At 33.5% G+C, this 24365-nt stretch overlaps 3 protein-coding genes across 4 annotated transcripts; all 3 read right to left on the minus strand.

Moving 5' to 3' along the window:
• Window positions 1-2359: 2359 nt before the first annotated feature.
• Window positions 2360-4691, minus strand: LOC130936714 (uncharacterized). Its single transcript, XM_057866853.1, has 8 exons — window positions 4296-4691; window positions 4002-4035; window positions 3737-3904; window positions 3428-3517; window positions 3214-3279; window positions 3017-3108; window positions 2801-2848; window positions 2360-2650 (listed from the first exon to the last, which is right to left on the minus strand). The coding sequence occupies exons 1-8, from the start codon at window positions 4634-4636 to the stop codon at window positions 2533-2535; spliced, it is 957 nt and encodes a 318-aa protein (XP_057722836.1). The 5' UTR covers window positions 4637-4691; the 3' UTR covers window positions 2360-2532.
• Window positions 4692-10650: 5959 nt separating this feature from the next.
• Window positions 10651-12684, minus strand: LOC130933596 (uncharacterized). Its single transcript, XM_057863221.1, has one exon. It carries the CDS (start codon window positions 12682-12684, stop codon window positions 10651-10653), a length of 2034 nt encoding a protein of 677 aa, XP_057719204.1.
• Window positions 12685-20999: 8315 nt separating this feature from the next.
• On the minus strand, window positions 21000-22258 carry LOC130933011 (short-chain dehydrogenase reductase 3b-like). 2 transcript variants are annotated; one of them, XM_057862499.1, is made up of 2 exons: window positions 22125-22258; window positions 21000-22048 (listed from the first exon to the last, which is right to left on the minus strand). In XM_057862499.1, exons 1-2 carry the CDS (start codon window positions 22136-22138, stop codon window positions 21253-21255), a joined length of 810 nt encoding a protein of 269 aa, XP_057718482.1. In that variant the 5' UTR covers window positions 22139-22258; the 3' UTR covers window positions 21000-21252. The 2 variants fall into 2 exon arrangements, with proteins under 2 accessions (XP_057718482.1, XP_057718481.1); XM_057862498.1 differs by having other exon boundaries at window positions 21000-22051; window positions 22125-22252.
• Between the last annotated feature and the right edge of the window lie 2107 nt (window positions 22259-24365).

Here is a 24365-nt window from a genome sequence, read left to right on the forward strand (position 1 = left end):
ATCTGCATATCATAAACTGCATATGCATTTAATGGATGTGGTAACAACATATTTATACGGCTCATTAGATCGGGATATCTATATGAAAGTCCCTGAAGGACTAAAGATATCCAAATCATCCAATGAATATTCGCAAAGTTTATACTCAGTCAAATTGCAAAGATCTTTATATGGTCTGAAGCAATTTGGACAAATGTGGTATAATCGTCTTACTGAGTATCTGGCCAAAAATGGATTCAAGAATGATGATATATGTCCATGTGTTTTCATAAAGAAATCTGCATCTGGATTCATTATAATTGCTATGTACGTTGATGATTTAAATATCAATGGGACTCCTAAAGAGATTCCAACAATTATAAAAACTCTAAAAGAAGAGTTTGAGATGAAAGATCTTGGAAGGACTAAATTTTGTCTCGACCTGCAGATCGAGCATATAAAAATGGGATATTTATTCATCAAACAACATACACAGAGAAGATCTTAAAAAGATTTTATATGGATAAGTCACATCCCTTGAGTACCCCAATGATCGTAAGATCTTTGGGTGTGGAGAAAGATCAATTCCATCATAAAGAATAGAATTAAGATATCATTGGTCATGAAGTACCATATCTTAGTGCCATTGGAGTGCTAATGTATCTTGCTAATAATACATGACCCGATATATCATTTGCTGTGAACTTACTAACAAGGTATAGTTCCTCACATTAGAGTGGAATCAAGCAAATCTTTCGATATATTCATGAAACGGTTGATATGGGATTGTTTTATCCCTATGGATCCAAGTCACAACTAGTTGGCTATGCAGATGCTGACTACTTGTCTGATCCACATAAAAGGAAATCTCAAACAGGATACCTGTTTACATATGGTGGAACAGCTATATCATGGAGGTCTACAAAACAGACAATTGCTACAACATCCTCTAATCATGCCGAAATACTAGCGATTCATAAAGCAAGTCGCGAGTATTTTTGGTTCCGGAGTTTGATCCAATATATTCTGTCATCATGTGGACTGATTGATCATAAGATAACTCCAACTGTCCTGTTTGAAGATAATACAGCATGCATTGCTCAACTTAAAGGCGGATACATCAAAGGTGATAGAACAAAGCATATTTCTCTCAAATTATTCTTCACTCATGATCTTCAAAATCAAGGGACAATTGATGTCCAACATATTCGATCAAGTGATAATCTGGCAGACTTATTTACAAAGTCACTTCCGAAATCCTCATTTGAAAGATTAGTACATCAGATTGGGATGCGCCGATTTCGAGATATTAAATGATATCGACAATAGGGGGAGCTGTACTCTTTTTTCCTTGGTTAGAGTTTTTTCCCATTGAATTTTTCTTGACAAGGATTTTACTGAGGCAGTTCCCATCACAAAGGATATTGTACTCTTTTTCCTTCACTAAAGTTTTTTTCTATTGGGTTTTTCTTTAATAAGGTTTTAACGAGGCATAATCTTAAATGGACATCCAAAGAAGAGTATTGTGACTAGGATAGAATAAGAATGGATGTTTATTTATGGGCATCCCATTTTCTATGTTGAAAGGAACAAGTCCTTAGAATGAAGTAAAATAAATGTGATTTGAAAAGTAAACTTCTGTACGTCTATAAAAATATGATATGAGACAAAGGAATATATACAATAAAAAATGTAAAACATTTCTCTCTCTTTGTACAAAGTTTTTTTTATCTTTTCTTTATATATTACAACATATAATATTAATAGATATATTAATCATTATTATTATATTGAGATAATAATAATGATAAATATTATTATTAGAGCTATTTAATTATATTTCTTATTTTATATTTATTACGTCTTCTTTATTTATTTTACAACATAAAAGACATTTTGATTTGCGTTCAACTATAAAGCACGGACTATTCTTAAGTTGTTGTGTATCGAATACGCGTGCACCTCGCACAATATGATATTTATTTGATATTTATTTAATATGTGTTTTTTATATTTAATTATGTTTTAATAAAAAATATAAAATATTTTTTTAAATATATATTGAGATATTTAAATATTATTATATATTAATTATATTTAATCTTATCTTTAATTTATATTTTTAAAATAAATTTAAAAATAATATATTATTATTTATTAATACAAAAAATATTTTAAACTTAACAAAACATCAAAAATAGTTAAAATATATAATTTATATTTTAATATAAATATAATATTAAATGTTACTATAAATTATTTTAAAAATACTTTATATTTTATACCCATGTAATATTTTTTATCTAAAAAAAAAATTAAAATTTGCGCATCCATATATTCCATATTGTATTGTGTATTGTATCTGTATCAGTATCACCGTCCATGCCTCATAGGTGTTTAACCAGCCATAGTTATCAAATTACAACTTTAATATCCATTTTTTCCTCTAAAGGTGTTCGTGAGTTTTGCATGATAATAAATTGCAAGAAAGAAACACCTATCATGTTTACTTGTGCAAGAGTCGATTGCATAAGATCCCCAACTATAATCGAACTAGTTTGGCCTGAAGAATGCATGAGGGAACAATCTGGAAAGAAGTGTATTTTTGGCTTTCACAATCAAGAAATACACTCCATAACAGGGTATGTGAATTACCGCCAAGCAAAAATACCTGCATTATTGTATAGATAAAAAATAATGACTGGGTTTATATCAATATATAGTATTGGAGGAATCATAATACTGCTCAATTAATACTATAATATAATACTATTTACTTAAAATTATGTAGTATCGTAAATTCATAATACATGATACTCACCAGAGAGGAGCCCACTTGTTATTTAGCTCAAGAAATGGGTATGGCCACCTGTTATATAAGAAAGAAGATTACAACACAAGATAATAATATAGTCAAAATTTTTAAATTATTTAATAACTTTTAAATATCAACTTCATATAAAAATAATTATATAAAACAGCAATACTATCTGTAATAATATACAAAAGAGAAAAGACACATCAAATAATAAAGTACCATGGAAAACCACATGCGTGGATGGCCCATTGGAAAATAATGTAACCACAGCTCCATATTACAAAATATGAGAATCTAAACCAAGGAAATGGCTAAAAATAAAGAATATGAAATATCATTAGTCCTTATTAGACAAATAAATGATTTGACAATTATGGAATTTCCTTTTCTTTTCTGGGCATATGATATACACTTACGAGATTATTCAGAGCTGTATCCAAGAAGAGGAAAACTACATTTAAAGCATGCATGCAACCCATCAACTGCCAAGCATACAACAACAAAATCATTAAAAAAAGTATCCTTTATTCAACAGAGATTTATTAAGATGTGCAATGACTAGATAATTCCCAATTAAGATTGAATGCACAAATACACATCAAATGAAAGAAAATTTAAAGTCACACTCACCATGTTTAGTCTTAAGTGAGATATAGATAAGAATGGGACTATAACAACCCAAAATACAACGTCTGTTAGGATCACAGCCCCTGCACATGTCTGTTAAAATGTGCAGAATATCAGTTCAAAACTATATATATTAGCAAACTCATTTAATCATTATGTTTTCAATGTGATTATTTCTGTCAACAGAGTCACGTTTAGATCTTCAAGGGCAATCAAGCATATCATCAAGTATCAATTTTTATTGGAATATTTTCCAAAACAAATATATATATATAAGACCCAATGTATGTTGATTAGTTGACTTTGATCAACCTGATATGTGGTTTGCATTAGGTAACCCAAGAAACCTGCTCTTTGTTGAAACTCCACTTTTGCATAGCGGCTTTCTAACTTAACAGAACCATTTGTTTGTTTCACACTGTCAATGGTTGCTTTGCTACAAAAATTCCAACATCCATGTGCAGAAACCATGGTCCCCATCTAATGCATATGTAAAGTTCAAAGTTAGATGCTAATTAGATGCCTTAATTATCTTACTTCCATTAAACAGATCGGATTGACATTATTCTTGTCATACCCCAAAATATATGATGACCAATGTGAAAGTCCACCTGAAAAAAATACAATTAGATTCTTTATTTGTCTCAATGCATAGTATAAGAATAATGTAAGACACTAAATTTTTCTTAAAATTTTTTTATCATAAAAACTCTGATATTATGTAATCATAATACTATTTGTCTCAAAAATTTAAGTTCCTCATAAGAACAGATACATGAATGGTTGATCGCTAATACTTTCAAAATAAATCCAACAATATTTATAAAACATTAGAGTACATAAATTGGAGGAAAAGAATATAGGAACATACTCAGTGTAGTAAACAAAGATGGTTGCATCGTACGTGACAACATCCCAGGCTAAGAAAAGAACCATGATCACAAACGAAAGGAAACGTGTGAGTAAGAGCCAGAAAGGGTTCAATCCAACCCAACAACTGGTCCATAACTGAGAGGTGCTAACATGGCCAGAGGGCAAAACGGTCACAACAACTTCATTGTCAGGTTGAGTCACAAGAAGGCTCTCATACATGCTCTCAAAAACTCTATTGGAGGCACCTTCATTCATCCACAGCACCCATAATGCACCTACAAAGGCCACACAAACAATACCAAAGCACACTATGTCATACCATTCTATCTCTAGTGCCATCTTTTTGATGAATAAGCATTTTCTTCAACTCAGAGGACTTGGTTTTGTGAGCATGTCTTGGTTCTTGAATTTTCTAAGTGGACTGGTAGATTTTAATTTGACCATCAGGTTTGAGACCTTTCAGTATGAACAAATCAAATAGCAATATTATATAAATTTTAAATTAATATTTAACTAGTAATAATTTATATTTATATTTATTAGAATTTATATATTTAAATTAACGTTATATTTATTAAAATTTATATACATAAATTAATTATATTTATTTATTAAAAATAATTTAATATTTATACTAATTAAATACTAGCTAAAATTACTAAAAACTGCTTGCCTCCAAAATTTTTTTTCAGATGAAATACTTACTCATAATGGAAAGCAAAATAATAGAGTAGGAAGTTCGACCTTATAAATGGTGATTGATTTTTTTTTGTTTGTGGTTTTTTTTTTCCTTTCATTCAATTTATGATAAAAACAGAACAACAGAAATATTCGCCACTTTAGAAGTTAAAATACAACATCTAATTCTGTTTTTGTTCATGAAATACAACACGTAATTGATGAAGTGTATGAGAGATTGAGAGTTGAATACAGAACTCTCTCTTCGTCCATCTTTTTGGACATGTTTCTCGGTAATTTTTTTAATACAAAACTCTTCTTTTTTTTTTTTTACAGAATTTCCCAATTCGATAGGATTAATCCGTTGCGGATCTGAGTTCCATTTAAGGATTTGTAGATGATCAATGGGTTGTTGCATGCAGGATTCGAATTCCCGACATTTATTTAAGCGAAAGTTGGTTGAATACAGAACTCTAAACCCACTAGGCTTACTATTGAACTTTGGGCTTATGATTTTAGGCCTTTTTTTGACAACTTTTTATTACTCTACCTTTGTGACCAAAATTACAATAATTACAGTATTCATTCCAAAAAAAAAAAAATACAAATACAATAATTAGACGCTGCTGGATTTACTGCCGATATTATGATTATGATTCTATTAAAAGAAAAGTCGCTTAGTCGCTGTTGTTATCATTTATCTTTGTTGAACCCCCTACATATATAAACTTGGATTATTGAGTTGACCAAACAGAACATTTTTTAGATATAATTGTCCTTTTCCGGAAATTTAATAAGATAATTTATGTAAAATTCAGTTACACAAAAGATATATTAGGAGATAAACTTCAAGTCAATTTTCATATTAAAAAAAAAAAAAAGACACGTCTTTTTAACGATCTTCATCATCCTTTTATTGCAAAATGTAAAAGATCTTTCTTTCTGTTAATCGTTTGGTTGACTTTAATATTCTAAACTACGAACTGCAGTAGTCATGTGGTTCTTACTAACAGCATTTTTTTCCTCGGTGCTAAGTTCATGTTCAATTTTTCTTCTGCTAATGATGTATTATTGGATGCATCATTCATTAAAATTTTTATATATAAGAATAAACAATAAATAAATTCTTGATTTTTTATTTTAAAAATAAATAATTTTTTAACTAATTAAAAATATCAAAACCTCTCTCATTCTTTAAAATGCGAGACATTTAAATCTTTTTGAAAAATTAATTTATTTTTATATATTTTGAATAAAAAATTTAAATATTTCGTATTTTAAAAGATTAAAAATATTTTTATATTTTTAATTAATTAAAATTTTATATATTTTTAAATTAAAAAATTAAGAATTTATTATTTTTTTCTTATAATAATGAACTCTTTAGGGTCAACTATGGCTGCTATATGTCCCTTCATTTAAAATTCATGTGCTTCTGGGGTTCAAAAATTGACAAATAATTAATTAAATTATACACAAAGTCTCATCTGATCCCATAGCTAATTTCAATAGTGTAGTATAATGTCCAACATGTGCATGTGACCTTCGCATGAAGTAGGGTTGGATTAAACAGTTTGGATGAATTATATATTAACTATATACGAATATTTTAAAATAAAAGTCTAACTCATATATAAGATAAATTTGATCGTCTAAACGAATCGGTCTGTTTTTTTTTTAATAGAAAACTTTTTTTTAAACAAAAATTTGAGCTAAAATATTAATTTTGTGCCAATTTTTTGTCCATTTAATAAATTATTAGTTAAAACTTGAGATATTTAGATTGGATTTTAAAAAAATTAAAAAAATAATGAAAACTTTAAACAAATTAAACAAATTAACTCGCTTAATTAAGGGTTAATAGACTAAATGTTAGTTTAAATTAGTTTTTTGAGTAAAAAGTAGGGCAATTTACTAAAATAAACAAACTGTGTGAAATGTTTACCCAAATACATAAAATGGAATCCTGGTACTTGAATGTGCAAAATGAATTATATGTAATCCGTGGGAGGTTAGCACGGTTTAGGTTTTGTACGTAAACCGTGGGAGGTTCCAACGGTTTTAGAACATTGCATTGCATGCATAAACCGTGGTAGGTTACCACGGTTTATGAAGAAAATGATATGAGTATAAAACCCGGTAACTTACCGCGGTTTATGAACAAGTTTGCATAAGCATAAACCCTTGTAACCTCCCACGGTTTATGCGTTGTAGTATATAAATATGTAATCCGCTGAAGGCTTTCACGGTTCATTTGCTTTACCAAAAAATTTTGAAAGTTGTTGTGTTGAGAGGAGTTTTTGGAAAAGCTTTGAAGGTTTGAAGGAGGAATCCGATGGAGCCAGTGGAGTCTGAGGATCGCTTGTACCGACTAAATGGTGTTGCTCACGTGGCAGGATACCTCGATGAAGAGGTAAGTTATTATTATTAACATTGTTATTAATATTGTTAGTAATGTTATTTATATAAATGTTGACATTATGAGCGTTATTATTTGTAAAATTAATTTTTTATGTGTTTATTTAAATCGTTATTCTGATTAATATTATTTATATAAATATTGATATTGTTATGGTTATTGTTAATATAAATATAATTGTTTATATAGAAATTGATATAATTATGGTTATGGTTAGTAAGAATAATTTTTTGTTTATTCTTATTGTTATTTCTACAAATATTATTTATATAAATATTGATATTGTTAGGATTATTGTTGGTAAAAATATATTTTCTTATGTTTATCCTTGTTGTTATTCTGATTAGACTTATTTATATAAATATTAATATTATTATTGTTATTGTTAGTAGAAATATTACTCGTAGGTTAGAAATTGGTATGACCATGGTTATTGTTAGTAGAATTTAATTTTATTATTTTTATTGTTATTCTAGTAATTTTTTATAAGTTATTTTTGATGGTTTTAGTGATGGATGTATGTTGAAGGTTTTTTTTACCCACATTTTGCAGCCTGCTAGGGTTATTAGTGGCGTCAGAAGACAACAGAATATGCCGTTACACGATCGGATTATACCCTATCTGGAGACAGCGAGGTTGTATCATTTGGCTAGGCTTAACAGTCAGTGGTTCTGGGTCGATGAGCCTCTCCTCAGCGCATTTATTGAGCGGTGGCGTCCTGAGACGCACACCTTCCACATGCCTTTTGGGGAGTGCAATATTACTTTGCAAGATGTGGCATATCAGCTTGGTTTGCCGATCGATGGTGAGCCCGTTAGTGGGTGTCTGACCGAGTTTGAGAATCTGATGGAACACGGTAGGCCAGCATGGGTGTGGTTCCGGGAGTTGTTTGGGGAGTTACCTCCACAGAGTAAAGTTAAGCAGATGACAGTGTGCTACACATGGTTCCATGAGAGGTTCCGGGTTCTCCCAGCAGATGCTAGTGATGAGACCGTGCGTGTATACGCTCGTGCCTATATTCTGATGCTGTTGTCCTCTCAGCTGTTTGCGGACAAGAATGCAAACAGGGTCCACCTTCGGTGGTTGCCTTATTTGGCATCGTTGGACGACTTGGGTAGATATAGCTGGGGCTCGGCTGCGCTGGCCTGGTTGTATAGATGTCTTTGTCGTGGAACAAACAGAAACGTTGTTAACCTGGCTGGGCCGCTTCAGCTTCTACAGTCTTGGATTTTCTGGAGGTTTCCCACTCTTAGGCCGAGTGGATTTGATAGATTTGGGTTTCCTCTTGCTTCCAGGTTTGGTTTTATATTTTCAGTTCTTTAATTATTCAACATCATGTGTTATTCTTCATTTTGACATCACTTGAATGAAATTCGTAGGTGGGCCACGTTTATGCCGAGAAACGATGGAGGGGCCCAAAGATTAGCTTCTGCACGCCTTTTGTTGGATCGATTGCGTGTCCATGATGTGAGTTATTTAGATATTGATCTTACTTGCATTGGTTTATGCAGAATTTTCTGTTCTAACGACATTCTAACTGTTTTGCTACAGTTTGTGTGGGAGCCTTATTCTTCTGTCGAGGTTGCTGCTGTTATTCATCCCGAGATACTAGTTGAGGAGCACCGTAGGCTTTGGACTGCCCTCACTAGCCTGATATATTTTGCGGCGATTGAGTGGCATCAGGTAGATAGGGTGCTACCACAGTTCGGCGGTGTTCAGCATCTCCCTCAACCGGCTCTGAACATAGATTGGTTACATGCAAAGGATGGCAGGGGTGGTGACCGCTGGTTCCCCACATATTACCGGGAGTGGCATCAGTATTGGGACTCTCGGGTTCAGTCAGTCATATGGGTTGATCGAGTCCCTGACCCCGGTCCATCATCAGAGTACCTGGATTGGTGGTGCCGTGTGGCGCACAGATTCCTATCCCCGGATGTTGCATTCCAAGATCCGAGGCCGATTTTGTTGTCTGAGGAGGCACGTCACAGAGGGTTGTCACAGGCTCCTCCCAGGGTGCACGTTTACGACAGACCAGATAACAGGCGAGTCGATCGCCGTCGCCGCATAGGCACCCGGACCACGGATCGAGAGTGGCGGGAGTTCGCCCACCGTTTGGAGGAGGACCTCCCTGGACCTGAGCATGGGGATGCAGTGGAGTATCGTGTTCCTAGACGTAGAGGCAGACGTCAGCCTGGTGGTTATGGTCATGCAGGGGGTCGAGGTCCAGGACCATCCGTTGAGGATGATGGGACTCAGCACGTTGTTGGTGAGGATGTAGGTGTTTCAGCGTCAGCTATGGATCAGCCGACGTTCGATGTGGGTAGTAGCTCTCAGCTCTTTGCGAACGTGGCCCCACATGCATTTGCTGAGTTTACTACGGCGGCTGTCGGGATGGAGGTCGATGATCCCGTTACTCAGTCAGAGTTCTACATGGATATAGCAGACATGCTCAGGGATGACGATGGTACCCATTATAGGCCACAGATGGCTGATGACCCTGCCCAGGTCGCTGATCAGCATCCACGGATTGACGACGTTCAGGGTCAGCTGCCTGTTGACCTGAACCAGCCTGCAGCATCCCCGTCTGACCCCTGGTTCACCTTAGGAGGGACACCTGCTTCCGCATTTAGCGCTGTTCCCCCACAGCCATCAGCACCAGCGGCAGATCAGAGGCCGAGGCGAGTTAGACGTCCTACATTGTGTGGCACTGGAGGACACCTCCTTGGTCAGTTTGACGATGATGATAGTGACACCATTGAGGATTCTGATTAGTTATGTCATATTTTCATGTCCAGTATGAACTTTGTCAGTTTATTTACTTAGCATCTTAGTGAGACGTCTTATCTTTATGGTTTTGTATAATGTTATGTTTATTTGTACTTGGTAGATAATGTTATGTTTATTTGTACTTGGTAGATAAACCGGATTGGACTTCTATGATAACCAGCATTTCATTCAGAATTATCATGCGCATTTTTAATGAACAAAAGTAAACCAGTTCAAACAACTAAAATAAACGCAATTTACTAATACGAAATTAGCGCATTAAAATAACATGTTGGCAGTCATGGACTTAACCAACCATACATGGCTAAAAAAAACTAAAACCACATAGACCACATCATAAACGCAATATACTAATACGAAATTAGCGCATTAAAATAACATGTTGGCAGTCATGGACTTAACCAACCATACATGGCTAAAAAAAACTAAAACCACATAGACCACATCATAAACGGCATGATCTCTAGGCTTACCCTCCACCAGTCTGTCTTCGCTGGTCACAGTTCCTGCGCGTATGCCCAGGCTGACGGCATAACCCACAGCGCTTAGGTTGGTTCTCCTGAGACTGATCCATACTACCACGGATCCTGGTTGCCCTAGGACGACCTTCCTTTGCACGCCTCAAATCAGGGTCAGGTATGATAGTTGGCCCAGGATATGGAGGCCACAGTCCTTCAGGGATAGGAGGATAAAAACCCTGCTTGTAAACGTTGAACACCTCACTCATACGATATACCTCGTGAACATATGACGCCCAATTAAGGCGGGAGTATGTGCAACACGCAATGGCATGGCAACAAGGATAGTGTAGCGCCTGAAAGTGGCCACAGTCGCATGTGTTATCTTTGAGGGAAACCCTATAGCTTCCCAGCGAGAAGCTCCCGGTTGGTGTTGTCTCGGCGACGGTGTACTCGGATTGATGCCTGTCATACAACGTCACCGTGAAGCACCTAGAGTCCCTTATATTCCGATCAATAGCCTTGACCAAGGCCTGACAAAACTCATGCCCAGATCCAATTTGTGCCTCTGCTGCCTGTCCGCGGACCACAAATAGCTGAGCAAGCCTCCCGTAAGTTGACTTAGCCAAAGATGTGACCGGGAGGTTGCGAGTTCCCTTTAACACCGAGTTCACACATTCACTAATGTTGGTTGTCATGTGCCCGAACCGTCGACCACTATCCTCATGTTGGGTCCATTTGTCGTACTCCATTCGGTTGGCCCAGTCACACATTGCTGGATTCTCAGTCCGCATGATGTCAAACCAGTAATAGAACTCTGCTTCAGTCTTTGCGTAGGCAGCATTCACAAGCATCCTCCTTGAGTCCTTACCTTTGAACGTAAGGGCAAAATTGGCCGCCACATGCCGAATACAGTACGCTCGGAAAGCACGGGGAGGGAGCCACCCATTCTCCGGTGCCTCAAGCACTGCCTTGATTCCATTATGCCTGTCGGAGATAACAAGGATACCCTCCTGAGGAGTTACATGCTCTCGTAGGTTGGACAAGAAGAATGCCCACGACTCTGCATTCTCACCCTCCACAAGGGCAAATGCTATCGGCAGGATGTTCGAGTTCCCATCCTGTGCTATTGCCAACAGCAGCGTTCCTCCATACTTACCATACAGGTGGGTACCATCAATACTGACAAGGGGCTTGCAATGACGGAATGCCTCAATGCACGGTGGAAATGTCCAGAAAAGTCGGTGAAAGTACACCGTCGACTCGTCAATCTCACCACCAAGCCGAACGGGAGAGGTCTTCAACACCGTGATTGTTCCAGGCATTGTTGACTGGACCCCTAACATCCAACGTGGCAGGTCCGCGTACGACTCTTCCCAATCGCCATATATTTGTGCCACTGCCTTCTGCTTGGCCATCCAGACCTTCCTGTAGCTAGGCCGGAACCCGTAATCAGCTTCTGTAGCTTCTTGCAAAACCTTTACCGTAACCGCAGCGTCTGCCCTAACCAACGGAAGAATCCTCGCACAGATAACGTGGTAATCCAGCTGACGGTGATCACTCGAAATAGAGGTTGCCAAGCATGTGTGTGGCCCGTTGTACCTCCTAACCTCCCAAGTGCCCTTGCGTGCACGCAGGGCTACTCGAATCAACCAAGTACAACCCTTCTCGAATTCCTTGCATTTTCCATGATACTTCAGATGATCTGATTCAATGACTCTGTACTCAACACCTCGCCGGATGCTATAGTCCTTCACACTCAGCACAGCTTCATCCTTGTTTTGGAATGATTGCCCGATTTGAAATTCTGTAGAAGAGCCCCCGACTATGTTACCTCCGTCCTCCTGTTGAGCCAGAGCATCCAAGTTTAGTGTCGAGAAGTGTGGAGGGTACTGTTGAGAGGCAGAACTTGAAGGCATATGCTGCGTATGTGGATTTGCACCTGTGTCATCGTCGCTGTCCCCTGCGATATCAACAGGCTCCTGCTCAGAGTCATCGTCACACATTGCGTTCTCTACTCGATCCGGTCCACCAAAGCCTTCCATATAAGTTAACAGGCCACCCCCAGTGCCGACATCGTGAGGAGGCTCATCGACTGGTGCATTCTCCAAAGTTACAGAACCAACAACCTCTCTTCGGCCTAAGTCCACTGCGAATGAAGGGGATGCTATTGGTGGATGATACGGTCTGACGGTAGGCATGGAACTAGATGCACCTCCGGCAGCAGTCGAGCCAGGAACTGGAGCGGATGCCCCAGAACTTTCAACCCCGACCTCCAACTTGGCGAACAACTCATGGATTCTGATCTCCGGAAAACTCCTTACGCAATGGAACAAAACCCTAAGATCTTCATCAGCCTTAACCACAAAGGTATCATACTTAACACCGGTCGAGACAACTGCGATGGGGATCTTGTAGTATAGTTTCTTCACCCACTTGCTACCAAACACGCCAAGCTTCTGCAAGATGCTGTTCTTCAAATCTGATAAGGAGCTTGACGAACTGATGAAAATACTCAGTGGTTCTCTATCAGTGAACTTCACACCCTCGCTTTTGCTTTTTTTAATTTTGCCACAGCAATGCACTAAGGCTAGAAAACTCTCTTCCTCACTTGCCATTGTGAAAATGATCTCTTATGGAGCTTGAATCACTCACATATATATAGAGTTTCAGTGATTGTAAACCGTGGCAACATTCAGGGTATTATGCACATCACTCCTCCTACATAAACCGTGGTAGGTCATAGAGGTTTATATTCATCTCTTTTTCCTCATAAACCGTGGTAACCTACCACGGTTTATGCATGCCTTGCCTTCTTCCTAAACCGTGGGAACCTCCCACGGTTTACATGTAAATCCTAAACCGTGCTAACTTGCCACGGATTACATATAACTCGTTTTGCACAATCACGTAGGAGAATTCCATTTTATGTATTTGGGTAAACATTTGAATCAGTTTGTTTATTTTAGTAAATTGCCCTTTAATTTTGATAATTAATGGTACAAAAAACGGCTAATTTTTTTTTATATGAAAAAAAATTGTGTAATTCATCATGAATTAATGGTGTGTTTTTCTTGAATATAGATTAATTTTTTTTTAATTTTGAGTAACAAATCGGACCTTCAAATTTAGAAGAATAGTCACCAAAAAAAAAATTTGGAGGAATAGAGAAATAAATCTGACCCTCAGATTTGTATATTGAAAAAATTTAAAATAAAAAAAACTCAAATCTCAGATTTATATTTTTTTTAAAAGAATTTAAAACCACAAATCTGACCCCTCAAATTTGTGGTTATCAACAAAAAAAAAAATTAAAACCCTCATATTTGTGGTATCCATATAAATAAAAAACACACAAAATTTTCACCTTATTTAAAAACACCACCTTCTACCCCCATATTAAAAATACAAAGCAACAAAAAACTTGTATACTATAATTTAATTTGATTTACTCATTTTAATAGTTGTATAAAATATAAAAAGTTATCGTATTCATATAAAAAAATTAATTATTAAATTAATTATTATATATTAATGTATACATTGATATATATTTTATATAGATAATGAATTTGATGTTGTTTTACTCATTTTTTTGTTGATTTCGACAGATAGTGTCAAAATAAACTTGTGTCAAAATCTTATTCAGAGAACAGATACGATTCCTTTCTCAAAAGAGTGAGCTCGACCTGAAATTTACTTAATCAGTATTTTTATTGGATCAATAGATTGCAAAGCTTTAATCGATGAACTTAGTACAAGTAAAGAACTTTATAATAATATGAAATAACCAATAAAATTAACCATAATGAAAAATGCAATGATAATGAAGAAATGAAACGATAAAATAAGTTGCAATAAAAGAAATCATAGAACAAGCAAAAAGAAGATACGAAAAAGAAATGAAAAAAATAAAAGAAAACTAAGTGATGACATTCAACACTCACATGTACAAACATTTCATTCTTTCGGGCATCAGTGTGGTAGAAAATTTTGCAAAATTTTAGTGCTTAGAGTAGGTTGCAATGCATGTCTATGTTGATTTCAATCTTCTTATTTATAAAGACAGCTCTTGCCAGTTACTTCCTTTCTTTTTTACGTTCGTCCTTCAACTTATTCCCCAAAATTTGTACCATGTTCCCCACTCTAAGCCTGAGAGTCAAGTAAAAAATCTTAATGCTCAACTCAAAATAACCGTTAGTCAACTTTTTTCGCACAATCTCTAACTTCGACTCTCCTCCTGATCGACTTAGTTCACAGTCGAGGTTCATTCTAGTCGAGGAACTCATTTTTACTAGGGCAAGTTACTTAAATAAATAGATTTAAGAAAACCTTTACTCAAATGTGCAAAACTGGATCTGGTTACCCGTATGTGCAAAAACTCATTTCTATGTAAACCGTGGCAACCCACCACGGTTTCAAAGTGTGCATAAACCGTGGTGAGTCAGGGCGGATTATGAGTGAGAAAGCTTGAGTGTAAACCGTGGTAGGTCACCACGGTTTACTAAGGAGGGCTGGCGTGCATAAACCGTGGTGAGTCACCACGGTTTATGAAGAAATGGCATTACACATAAAACCCTTAGTATATATAATATTAATTATCTAAAATATAGTTGGTACGAGTATATATATTATCAAAAAATTAATTTTAAGATAAAATTATTTGGTAGTATAATGTATAATGAGACTCGGAAGTGATTTAACTATTTAAGCAAGTATAAATCAGCTACTTCTTAGTTCTCACCATAGCTACTTTTGGCAGGGTGTTTATTTTTTCAATTTTTTAACATACTAACAAAAGACAACTTCTCACAAATTATAAAATACCAAAAAAACTTCTTGCAGATTAACAAAAAAGAAAAAATTAAAATATAAATAAATTTTTTTCATAAATTGCAAAAAGCCTAAATTTCATATTTTATCTAATTTTAAAATATTATACCAAATTTAAATTCATATCTATAAATTTGTAGTTTCATATTTTATCCTATAAATATAATATTATTTTTTGAAAGTTATTTATATGTACTATTTGTATTTCTTTGTTTCATTTATCAAACCTTAGGGCACAATAAAATTTGAAGATATAAGATATCCTATTTGTTAGATTTTATTGTATACTCCTCTTACAGACACAATTTTTTTATGTATTATTATTCATTAGATTCTGTTTACCATAAATCCACACTGAATTCTTATAAAAAATTTATTGCTAAAAAACACCTTCTTATCATCAATTGGCAAATCCAATTGGTAAGTTATTCTTTGCAGCATAACAGTACTATAACAGTACTGTACTCACTACATAACATATAAAAGGTATATTTTTTCCGTTATCACCTTTTAATAAATATGCTAATAAGAGGTTCATTCAATTTAAACTAATATTATTTAAATTAGCTAAATGGTATAAATTGGTGACCTTTATATACAAAATAATACTATAATGCAAAGATATATTCTATCTATTATCTCCTAATACTAGTAATACAGTGAGCGGATTACATCACAAAAGAAAAGAGTTCATGCATTTAATGTGTAATGCCATTTCTTCATAAACCGTGGTGACTCACCACGGTTTATGCACGCCAGCCCTCCTTAGTAAATCGTGGTGACCTACCACGGTTTACACTCAAGCTTTCTCACTCATAATCCGCCCTGACTCACCACGGTTTATGCACATTTTGAAACCGTGGTGGGTTGCCACGGTTTACATAGAAATGAGATTTTGCACATACGGGTAACAAGATCCAGTTTTGCACATTTGAGTAAAGGTTTTCTCAAATTTATTTATTTAAGTAACTTACCCTTTATATAAAATAAGTACTTTCAGAGTTAAAAATACAAACACAAAATAACTTATTTATAAGTTAGTTTTAACAGAGTCATTTATTGTTTAAGTTATTTTATCAAAAAGAGCTTAATTAAGTTAGTTATCCAAACTGGACTTAGTTTCAACTCCTGGACTACTTTATGTTAGGACGCTCAAAATAGTGAAATTTGAGGGATAACAAAAAAAAATATTTTATTTAATATTTATTAATTTTAAAAATAATTAATAAATATTAAATAAGATATTTTTAATTATTTTATATTAATTTTTTTGTTATCAAATATTTTTATTAGTTTAAATACAAGAGTTTTGATTCTAAAAATAGAACTACAAAATGAGATATTCAATAAGTTTAGGATTAGTTTGGATTGACTTTAAAAAAATATTTATTTTTTATTTTTTAAAATATTTTTTTAACAAATAAAAATTATTTTATATTTGAATAGATTTTTTTTAAAAAAATTAAATATTAAAAATATTTTTTGTTTTTATTTTATAAAGCAAAATATTATTAATTTTTAGAAAAAATAAACAATTTACTTATTTTAATAAAAATATTTTTTTAAAAAAACGTATTTAAGTAAGTTTTAAATTGAATAAAAGTATTTTATTTTAACACAAAGGGTACTTTTTAGGGCAAGTTACTTAAATAAATAGAATAGAGAAAACGTTTACTCAAATGTGCAAAACTGATTCTTGTTACCTACATGTGCAAAAAGCCATTTCTATGTAATCCGTGGCAACCCACCACAGTTTCAAAACGTGCATAAACCGTGGCAGGTCCTAGCGGATTATGGCCAAAAGATATAGAATGTAAACCGTGGTAGGTCACCACGGTTTACTAAGGAGAGATAGCGTGCATAAACCGTGGAGAGTCACCACGGTTTATGAAGAAACTTGTTTGCACATAAAACCTTGTGGGTCACCACGGTTTATGTGTGGTAAATAATGGCCAGAAAACCTTGTTAATTTTATGTCCAATAGAAAATGAATTTATTAGCACAATAAATTTATTAGCAGAATCTTAAATTATGTCTTATCAACAACAGCTTTTTATAATAGAAAGAGTACAATAAAAAAAATCAGATAATACTGAGAAAATGGTTTTTATAGTGCTTAAAAAATTGATGTCTATTTACTAAAAAATAAAAAATTAATATTTAATTTAAAATGATGAAATTTAATAAATTTAAAATATTTAAAATTTGTTATGTAAAATAAATTAGAAAAAAATTAGACTCCAATAATAAACACCGTGAAATTTTTGGATTTTTTTCTATTATAAAATAAAAAAATATTTTTAAAAATAAATTACACTAACATTAATGTTTGGAATCTGTGTTTTTATTTTTTATTTTGAGTTTTTATAAAGTTTTCAAAATCTTAGGCGAACTTATAAAAACTACTCAAAAGTTCGTTTAAGCTTAAGGTGACCTCTCTCATTATATTCATCTTTATTTTTTCATTTATAAAATAAAGATTTATTACACTATAACATATTAATGAGTACAATAAAATAATTACTTGTTAATATTGGTATATTAATATTCATTAACATGCTTATTGATTAAATCTTTTATATAGATTTAATAAATTCACATATAAGTGTATATTGATACATTAGTATTTGTTAAATTTAAAATAAAAAATATTTATTATATTATAAGAATATTAATGAGTACTCTAAAAAATATTAATAAGTAATTATTTTATTATGTTCATTAATATTTTTTATAGTATAATAAATATTTAAATATAGTGTAAAATGAAAAATAGGGATAAACATAATGAAAAACTAATTGATAATACATGTAAAAATTTTATAGTATATATTAGTCAATAATACATAAAGAGAACGAAAAAATTTTATTATAAATATTCAATAGAAATAGATGATTTTTTTTCTTTATAAAATGTACTATATAGTGTGTATTTATTAGGCTGCCTTTGTTTTCAACAACAAAATAGGATAAGACACTGAAAATAGGACATGACAAGACACTGATGGATAGAGACACAAAATTTTGTGTTCTTGTAATTCTGCTTGGTGATAAACTAGAACAAATTATGAAAATCTAATTTATTCTCATTTTTTTCATTAAAAAAATTTGAGATGAAAAATATAATAATAAAAAATATAATTAAAAAAAATTAACAAGAATAATAAAAAAAAAATAAAAAATAAGTTGTGTCTCTTGGACATAAAATTAACAAGGTTTTCTGGCCATTATTTACCACATATAAACCGTGGTGACCCACAAGGTTTTATGTGCAAACAAGTTTCTTCATAAACCGTGGTGACTCTCCACGGTTTATGCACGCCATCTCTCCTTAGTAAACCGTGGTGACCTACCACGGTTTATACTCTATATCTTTTGGCCATAATCCGCTAGGACCTGCCACGGTACGTTTTGAAACCGTGGTAGGTTGCCACGGATTACATAGAAATGGCTTTTTGCACATGCAGGTAACAAGAATCAGTTTTGCACATTTGGGTAAACGTTTTCTCTATTCTATTTATTTAAGTAGATTGCCCTATGTGATGAAAAGTAGAAGTATTATGACAGAAGTCATTTTTTTTAACTTCTCTATAAGCTCCTAAATAACTTCTTAAAAAATTGTAATTTGATTTTAAAAATTGTATCAGACATTAATACTATTTTTCATAAATTAAAAATTAAAAAAAGTTACTTCTAAAATTTTCCAAACTAACATAAATCTAACTAGAAAAACATATTCGGAATAACATAATATAAACAATACCAATAAGCGAAAATCTAGCAACATACACATATGTTAGTTATAATTAGGGGTGGCAAGCGGGGAAGCCCGCCCCGCCCCGCCCTGCCAGAAGCCCGCCCTTTGGCGGGCTGGCCCGCCTCGCCCTGCCTAGTGAGGCGGTCCTAGAATCCTAACCCGCCCCACCTAACTGCGGGCTGGCGGGCTGGCGGGTTAAGCCCGCCAAAGCTCCTTTTTTTTTTTTACTATTAACTACTAAGTAATATATATAATTTCACAACCATATTAATAAATTTATAATTTCTAATGGCATAAAAAATTATATTTTTTATATTCACAAACATTAAAATCTTTGTAATTATAAATATCTAATAAATATAATTATAAACCAAATTTTCATTCAAAATATAAGAATAAATATTCTCTCCAAAGCAAAATAAATATAATCCAAAACATAATTATAAATATTGTCTCCAAAATAACATAAACATAATTCAAAACACTCAATTTTTATCTTCATACTCTTATAAGTTAGGTTGGGGGAAGTTAGGTATTGACAAAAAAATTGTAAAAATACCCCCTCACTAATAAAAACCTTAACCCGGCGGGGAAGCCCGTCCCGCCCCGTCAAAGCCCGCCAAAACCCGCGGTTTAAGCGGTGCGGGTTAGGCGGGCTTTTGCTATTTGGTGATCCCGATTTTTCAGCCCAGCCCGTCTTTTTTGGCGAGTTACGCGGGCCGGTCCGGCGGATTTAGGCCCGTTTGCCACCTCTAATTATAATTGGACAGTTTGTATTATTTATTAGTTATGTTATTGGGCACATTGGGATTTTAATAAACTCTAATAAATAATGTACATGTGAAATGATGTGTTTGTTATGGACAAATAATACGTGATTTGTCCCCCTGCTTCCTGGCCTTTTGTACTTCCCAATGGCCTTCTGTACTCCTACAATATAACAATTTTATAGCTTTAATAAGTTATTAGAAGTATGAGATCTTCACTTTGCATTAAAATTTATTTGAAAAAGACTTTTTGGGTTATATATACCTTATACGAGATATATATGATTAGTTTTCAATATTACTATTTAGTATTTACATTTTTAATAACATTCTTGAAATGGAATAATACAATTACAAATATATTAGTAGTATGCATTATTACATGAGTAATATCATTATATGATATATTATTTTTTTGTATATATCTTTTTATATATTTTATTTTTTATATTAAAAAATGATTGATAAAAAAACATTATCTTTCACATTATAAAAGAATATACAAAAGAGATATATACAAAAAAAACATATTTCATCTTGTTATATTATCCGGACAATAAAATGATAGTAAAGCCAAGATATGTTAAGATAAGTACATTTACATTATACTAAAAGGTGGGTAGAAAAAAATTATTTTAAGAAAAAAAAAAGATTCGTCTAGGTATAAAGAATTAATTTCTTATTTTTTTTGTATTGTTGTTATTATTATTATTGATTTGTCCATTACTAATTTTGAATATTCTAATTCACTTTTAGATGTTTTTTTTAGTAGGATTTTAAATACATCTTTAATATATAATTTTAAATCTTCATTTTAATGTTAATGCACCGTTAAAAACAATGTGAAAACTAAGGTGCAGTCGACTTCACATAAAGTTGATAACTAAGAGTCATTAGATGATTTGACTGATTTGACTCAAATTTTTATCCAACGACTACCAGCTATCAACTTCACATGAAGTCGACCGAACCTGAGTTTTATATTAATAAATTCTAAAAAAAATTAATACTATTAATCAAGTTAGTAATTAAGTAATCATACTAATAACAAAAGAAGGGGGAGGGGTAACTACAACAATAATAGTAATAGTAATAGTAATACCTATGATATGAAAATCATTACCTGAAGCATATATGAAGATACATGAATTCATAAGAAAGAGGAGGAGACAAAGAGATAAAGATTTGCAGATGAAAAGATACAGCTAACAAGAAAGCTTAAACACATGCCACCGTTAACCACTGTGAAGCCACAACTAACTATTTGTGAACAAATTATAACTTGCAGAGAAACTGCCATTAACCACCGTGAATCCACCATCAACCACCAAGTTATGCCCACTCACGTAACCAGATTCATCTGAAGCAAGGTACAACGCCGCCTCCGCAATATGCCGAGCCTTCAACACCACCCCTTTCAGATTCCCATATTCCAAAGTAGAAGCTTCTACCTCATCAGGACCAAGATTAAACGGCTTACATGAAAGTGGCGTTGCAACTCCGTAAGGCGAAACACTATTAACTCTGATTCCATAACTGCCAAGTTCACTGCACGTCGATCTCACGAGCCCCAAGAGCGCGTGCTTCGATGTCGTGTAGTTGTGAGGACCCGTTCCGCCCAACGTGGCCGCCACGCTCGTCGTGCATATGATGGAGCCGCGGGTTTTCTTTGCAACCATGGCGCGTGCCGCGTGCTTTATCGTTGCCGCCACTCCGCGAACATTGATGGCAATGGTGTTATCGAAATCTTTGAGATCAAGGTCGAGGATACCGGAAAGGGACCCAAGTATACCGGCGTTGCTGAAGAGGATATCGATGCAGCCATGCTTTTCCAAGGTGAAATTGACGGTCTCTTCAACCTGATTCTCGTCTCTCACGTCACAGTGACGGTAGGTGATTCTATCGGAGCCTATTGAAGCTATGACTTGATGACCGAGATCGTCTTGAACATCGGCGACGACGATATAGGCTCCGTTTTCGGCGAAGAGTCTCACCGTTTCTTCTCCGATTCCACTGGCTGCTCCTGTGATTAGAGCCACCTTACCCTCCAACCTACTTCAAGGTCAAAAAGTCATCGAAACAGAGAGAACAAAACTAAGAAAGATTTGTGAGAGTTATTATTAATTACCTTTGTTTCTGCATTTGGACTGTGAGTTTCCTGGTTTGATGGAAGAACTTTTGGTTTCCCAAAACCTAGAAACAAAGCTATTAGCTCTTGTGATATATGTTCAATATCTTTTGTATGTTTTTTATTAGGGTCTCTAATGCTATGTAGCCTTTATTTATAAGAATAGAAGAGCGCAAAGCTCTAGAAAAAATGATGCCCCACTGCTCTATGTACTCCAATGTTCATTTGGAATCATCTTTAAGTACTCCAATAAAAAATGACTAAAATACTCTTATTATATATATATTAATTTTAAGAATTCAAATATAAATTTTAGTCTTTTATTTTTCTGCCATTAAAGGATTAGGATTTAAAGTTTTTAAAAAATATATATATATATATAATAAGAATATTTTAGTTATTTTTTATAATAAGAGTATTGCAGTCATTTTCTATAAAAAAATAATATTAATTTAGACTGATTTAAGAATTGATTCATTATTTTTTTGGTTAAATTAATTTATCTAACTTAATTTTGACAAAAATAACACGACTTAATCAATTATATATATTAAATTTTAATTAATAAAAAATATCTTAAAAAAAATGTTTTAGACGTTTTATTTGAGTGACTCCCATATATATTTTTCAACATATTACGTGTATATACGATAGTGTATTGAATAGGGTTGATTTTGCACTCGAATCTTAGTGCATCCACACAACTACATTAAATATTTATTTGACTAGTTAAAATGATAAAATGGACCTAGATGATATAATAATTAATGAAGTTATTTGTTAATTACGGCGTACAAAATTAAACTGCGTGGTAGTAGTGTGGTACCGTGGGTGACCATGAATGTTAGGCGTTAAAATAATATTAGGGCTAGCAAATTTTATAATTTGTAATTATTAATTAGTTATTATTAATATTTTTAATAATATAAAATTATATTTAATAGTGTAGGATTATTCATCTTTTTATTAAGTATTAGTTAAATTTTAATAAAAATAATAATTTTTTAGATTTTTCTAAGCATTAATATGCTTAATAATATGTGTCTTCTGATGAGTTGCTTCTTGATGGCTAACTTAGAATAAAAATAGCTTGCAATCCTTAAATTGTATAATATCCTCCTTAGTCCTTAACGCTATTAAGTTTTACTTAGAACTACTAATCGTGATTACTCTTTCATTACTGCTTTATGGTCGGCAGAATGCATTCCTCCTCTAATAATAATAAGGTACCTTGACCATCAAACATGAACTTGGCAAATTTGATTGTGAATTAATTATTTGTGTGAACTCAACGTTTCCAACTAGGTAATACCATATATAAAATTCATTACACCCTGTTTTGGATCACATGGCCTTGATAATACTTTTATTGTGCAGTTGAAGGGTCAAGTCTTACAAGTCGTATAAGCTGCACGCAGAACATAATGAAAAATTTTTATATGTATGTTACATATCTAAAAACTAGTATTAGTGGCTAATTTTTTATTATTTCATATATTTATCCTGAATCTAACTGTCCGAACGATTAATTTATCCTAGCTAACTAGGTTAGAAACAGAGAGAAATCAATTAAAGTAAAATTCTTTAAAGTATACGTTATTATATGCGTAAAGTGATAGTGAGACACTGGTCTTTGAAGAAACTGAGGTTGTTATTGGATGAGTAAGCATTATACATCCTTTACAAAGTTGAATTTAATCAGTAATATGGCATAATCACCAGCGACAAAGTTGATTGGAATATTGTTTCCTCGTGGAGTAGCCGAAAGGTGTTTATCTTTTGGAGTTTAAAGGTTGGGATTGAGAAAAGATGGTAATTAAATTGGGACTGTAATATCTATTATTGGAGCTTATTAAAGAAGGCGACAAGACAAAAGCCTAACTATGGAAATAAAAGACTCAAGACTAGACTGGTAGACGCTGATGCCAATCTCGAAGGCCCAAAAGTTCTGCCTTCTCTGTTTCTATTTTGAATTTGGTTGCCAATATTGACCCCTACAACTCGCGTATAACTTGCCAATGAGCCTTGGCTCTAGTGGCATTTCTCCTCCCTCTCCACCTCAAGGTCTAGGGTTCAAACCCTAGAGAATACAATTGAGAAAAATTGTGAAAATATGTGAGGAGTGTGTGGGTGTGTTGTGTATTTAGGATTGGGGGTTGTCCAATCCACCAACCAAAAAAAAAAAACTCGCGTATAACTTGGGATCAACTTCATCAAAATTTTGTCCAAAAATATATGAGA

The sequence above is a fragment of the Arachis stenosperma genome, chromosome 6 (genome assembly GCF_014773155.1).
Source record: "Arachis stenosperma cultivar V10309 chromosome 6, arast.V10309.gnm1.PFL2, whole genome shotgun sequence".
Taxonomy (NCBI): domain Eukaryota; kingdom Viridiplantae; phylum Streptophyta; class Magnoliopsida; order Fabales; family Fabaceae; genus Arachis; species Arachis stenosperma.

Bases quoted from the DNA above. Each gene is read 5' to 3' on its own strand.
- LOC130936714 (XM_057866853.1), bottom strand. From the start codon at position 4,636: ATGGCACTAGAGATAGAATGGTATGACATAGTGTGCTTTGGTATTGTT. The intron at 2,849-3,016 runs GTACTTTATTAT...CTTATATAACAG, and splicing joins CACGCATGTGGTTTTCCATG to GTGGCCATACCCATTTCTTG. The intron at 2,651-2,800 runs GTGAGTATCATG...ACAATAATGCAG, and splicing joins AACAAGTGGGCTCCTCTCTG to GTATTTTTGCTTGGCGGTAA.
- LOC130933596 (XM_057863221.1), bottom strand. From the start codon at position 12,684: ATGGAAGGCTTTGGTGGACCGGATCGAGTAGAGAACGCAATGTGTGAC.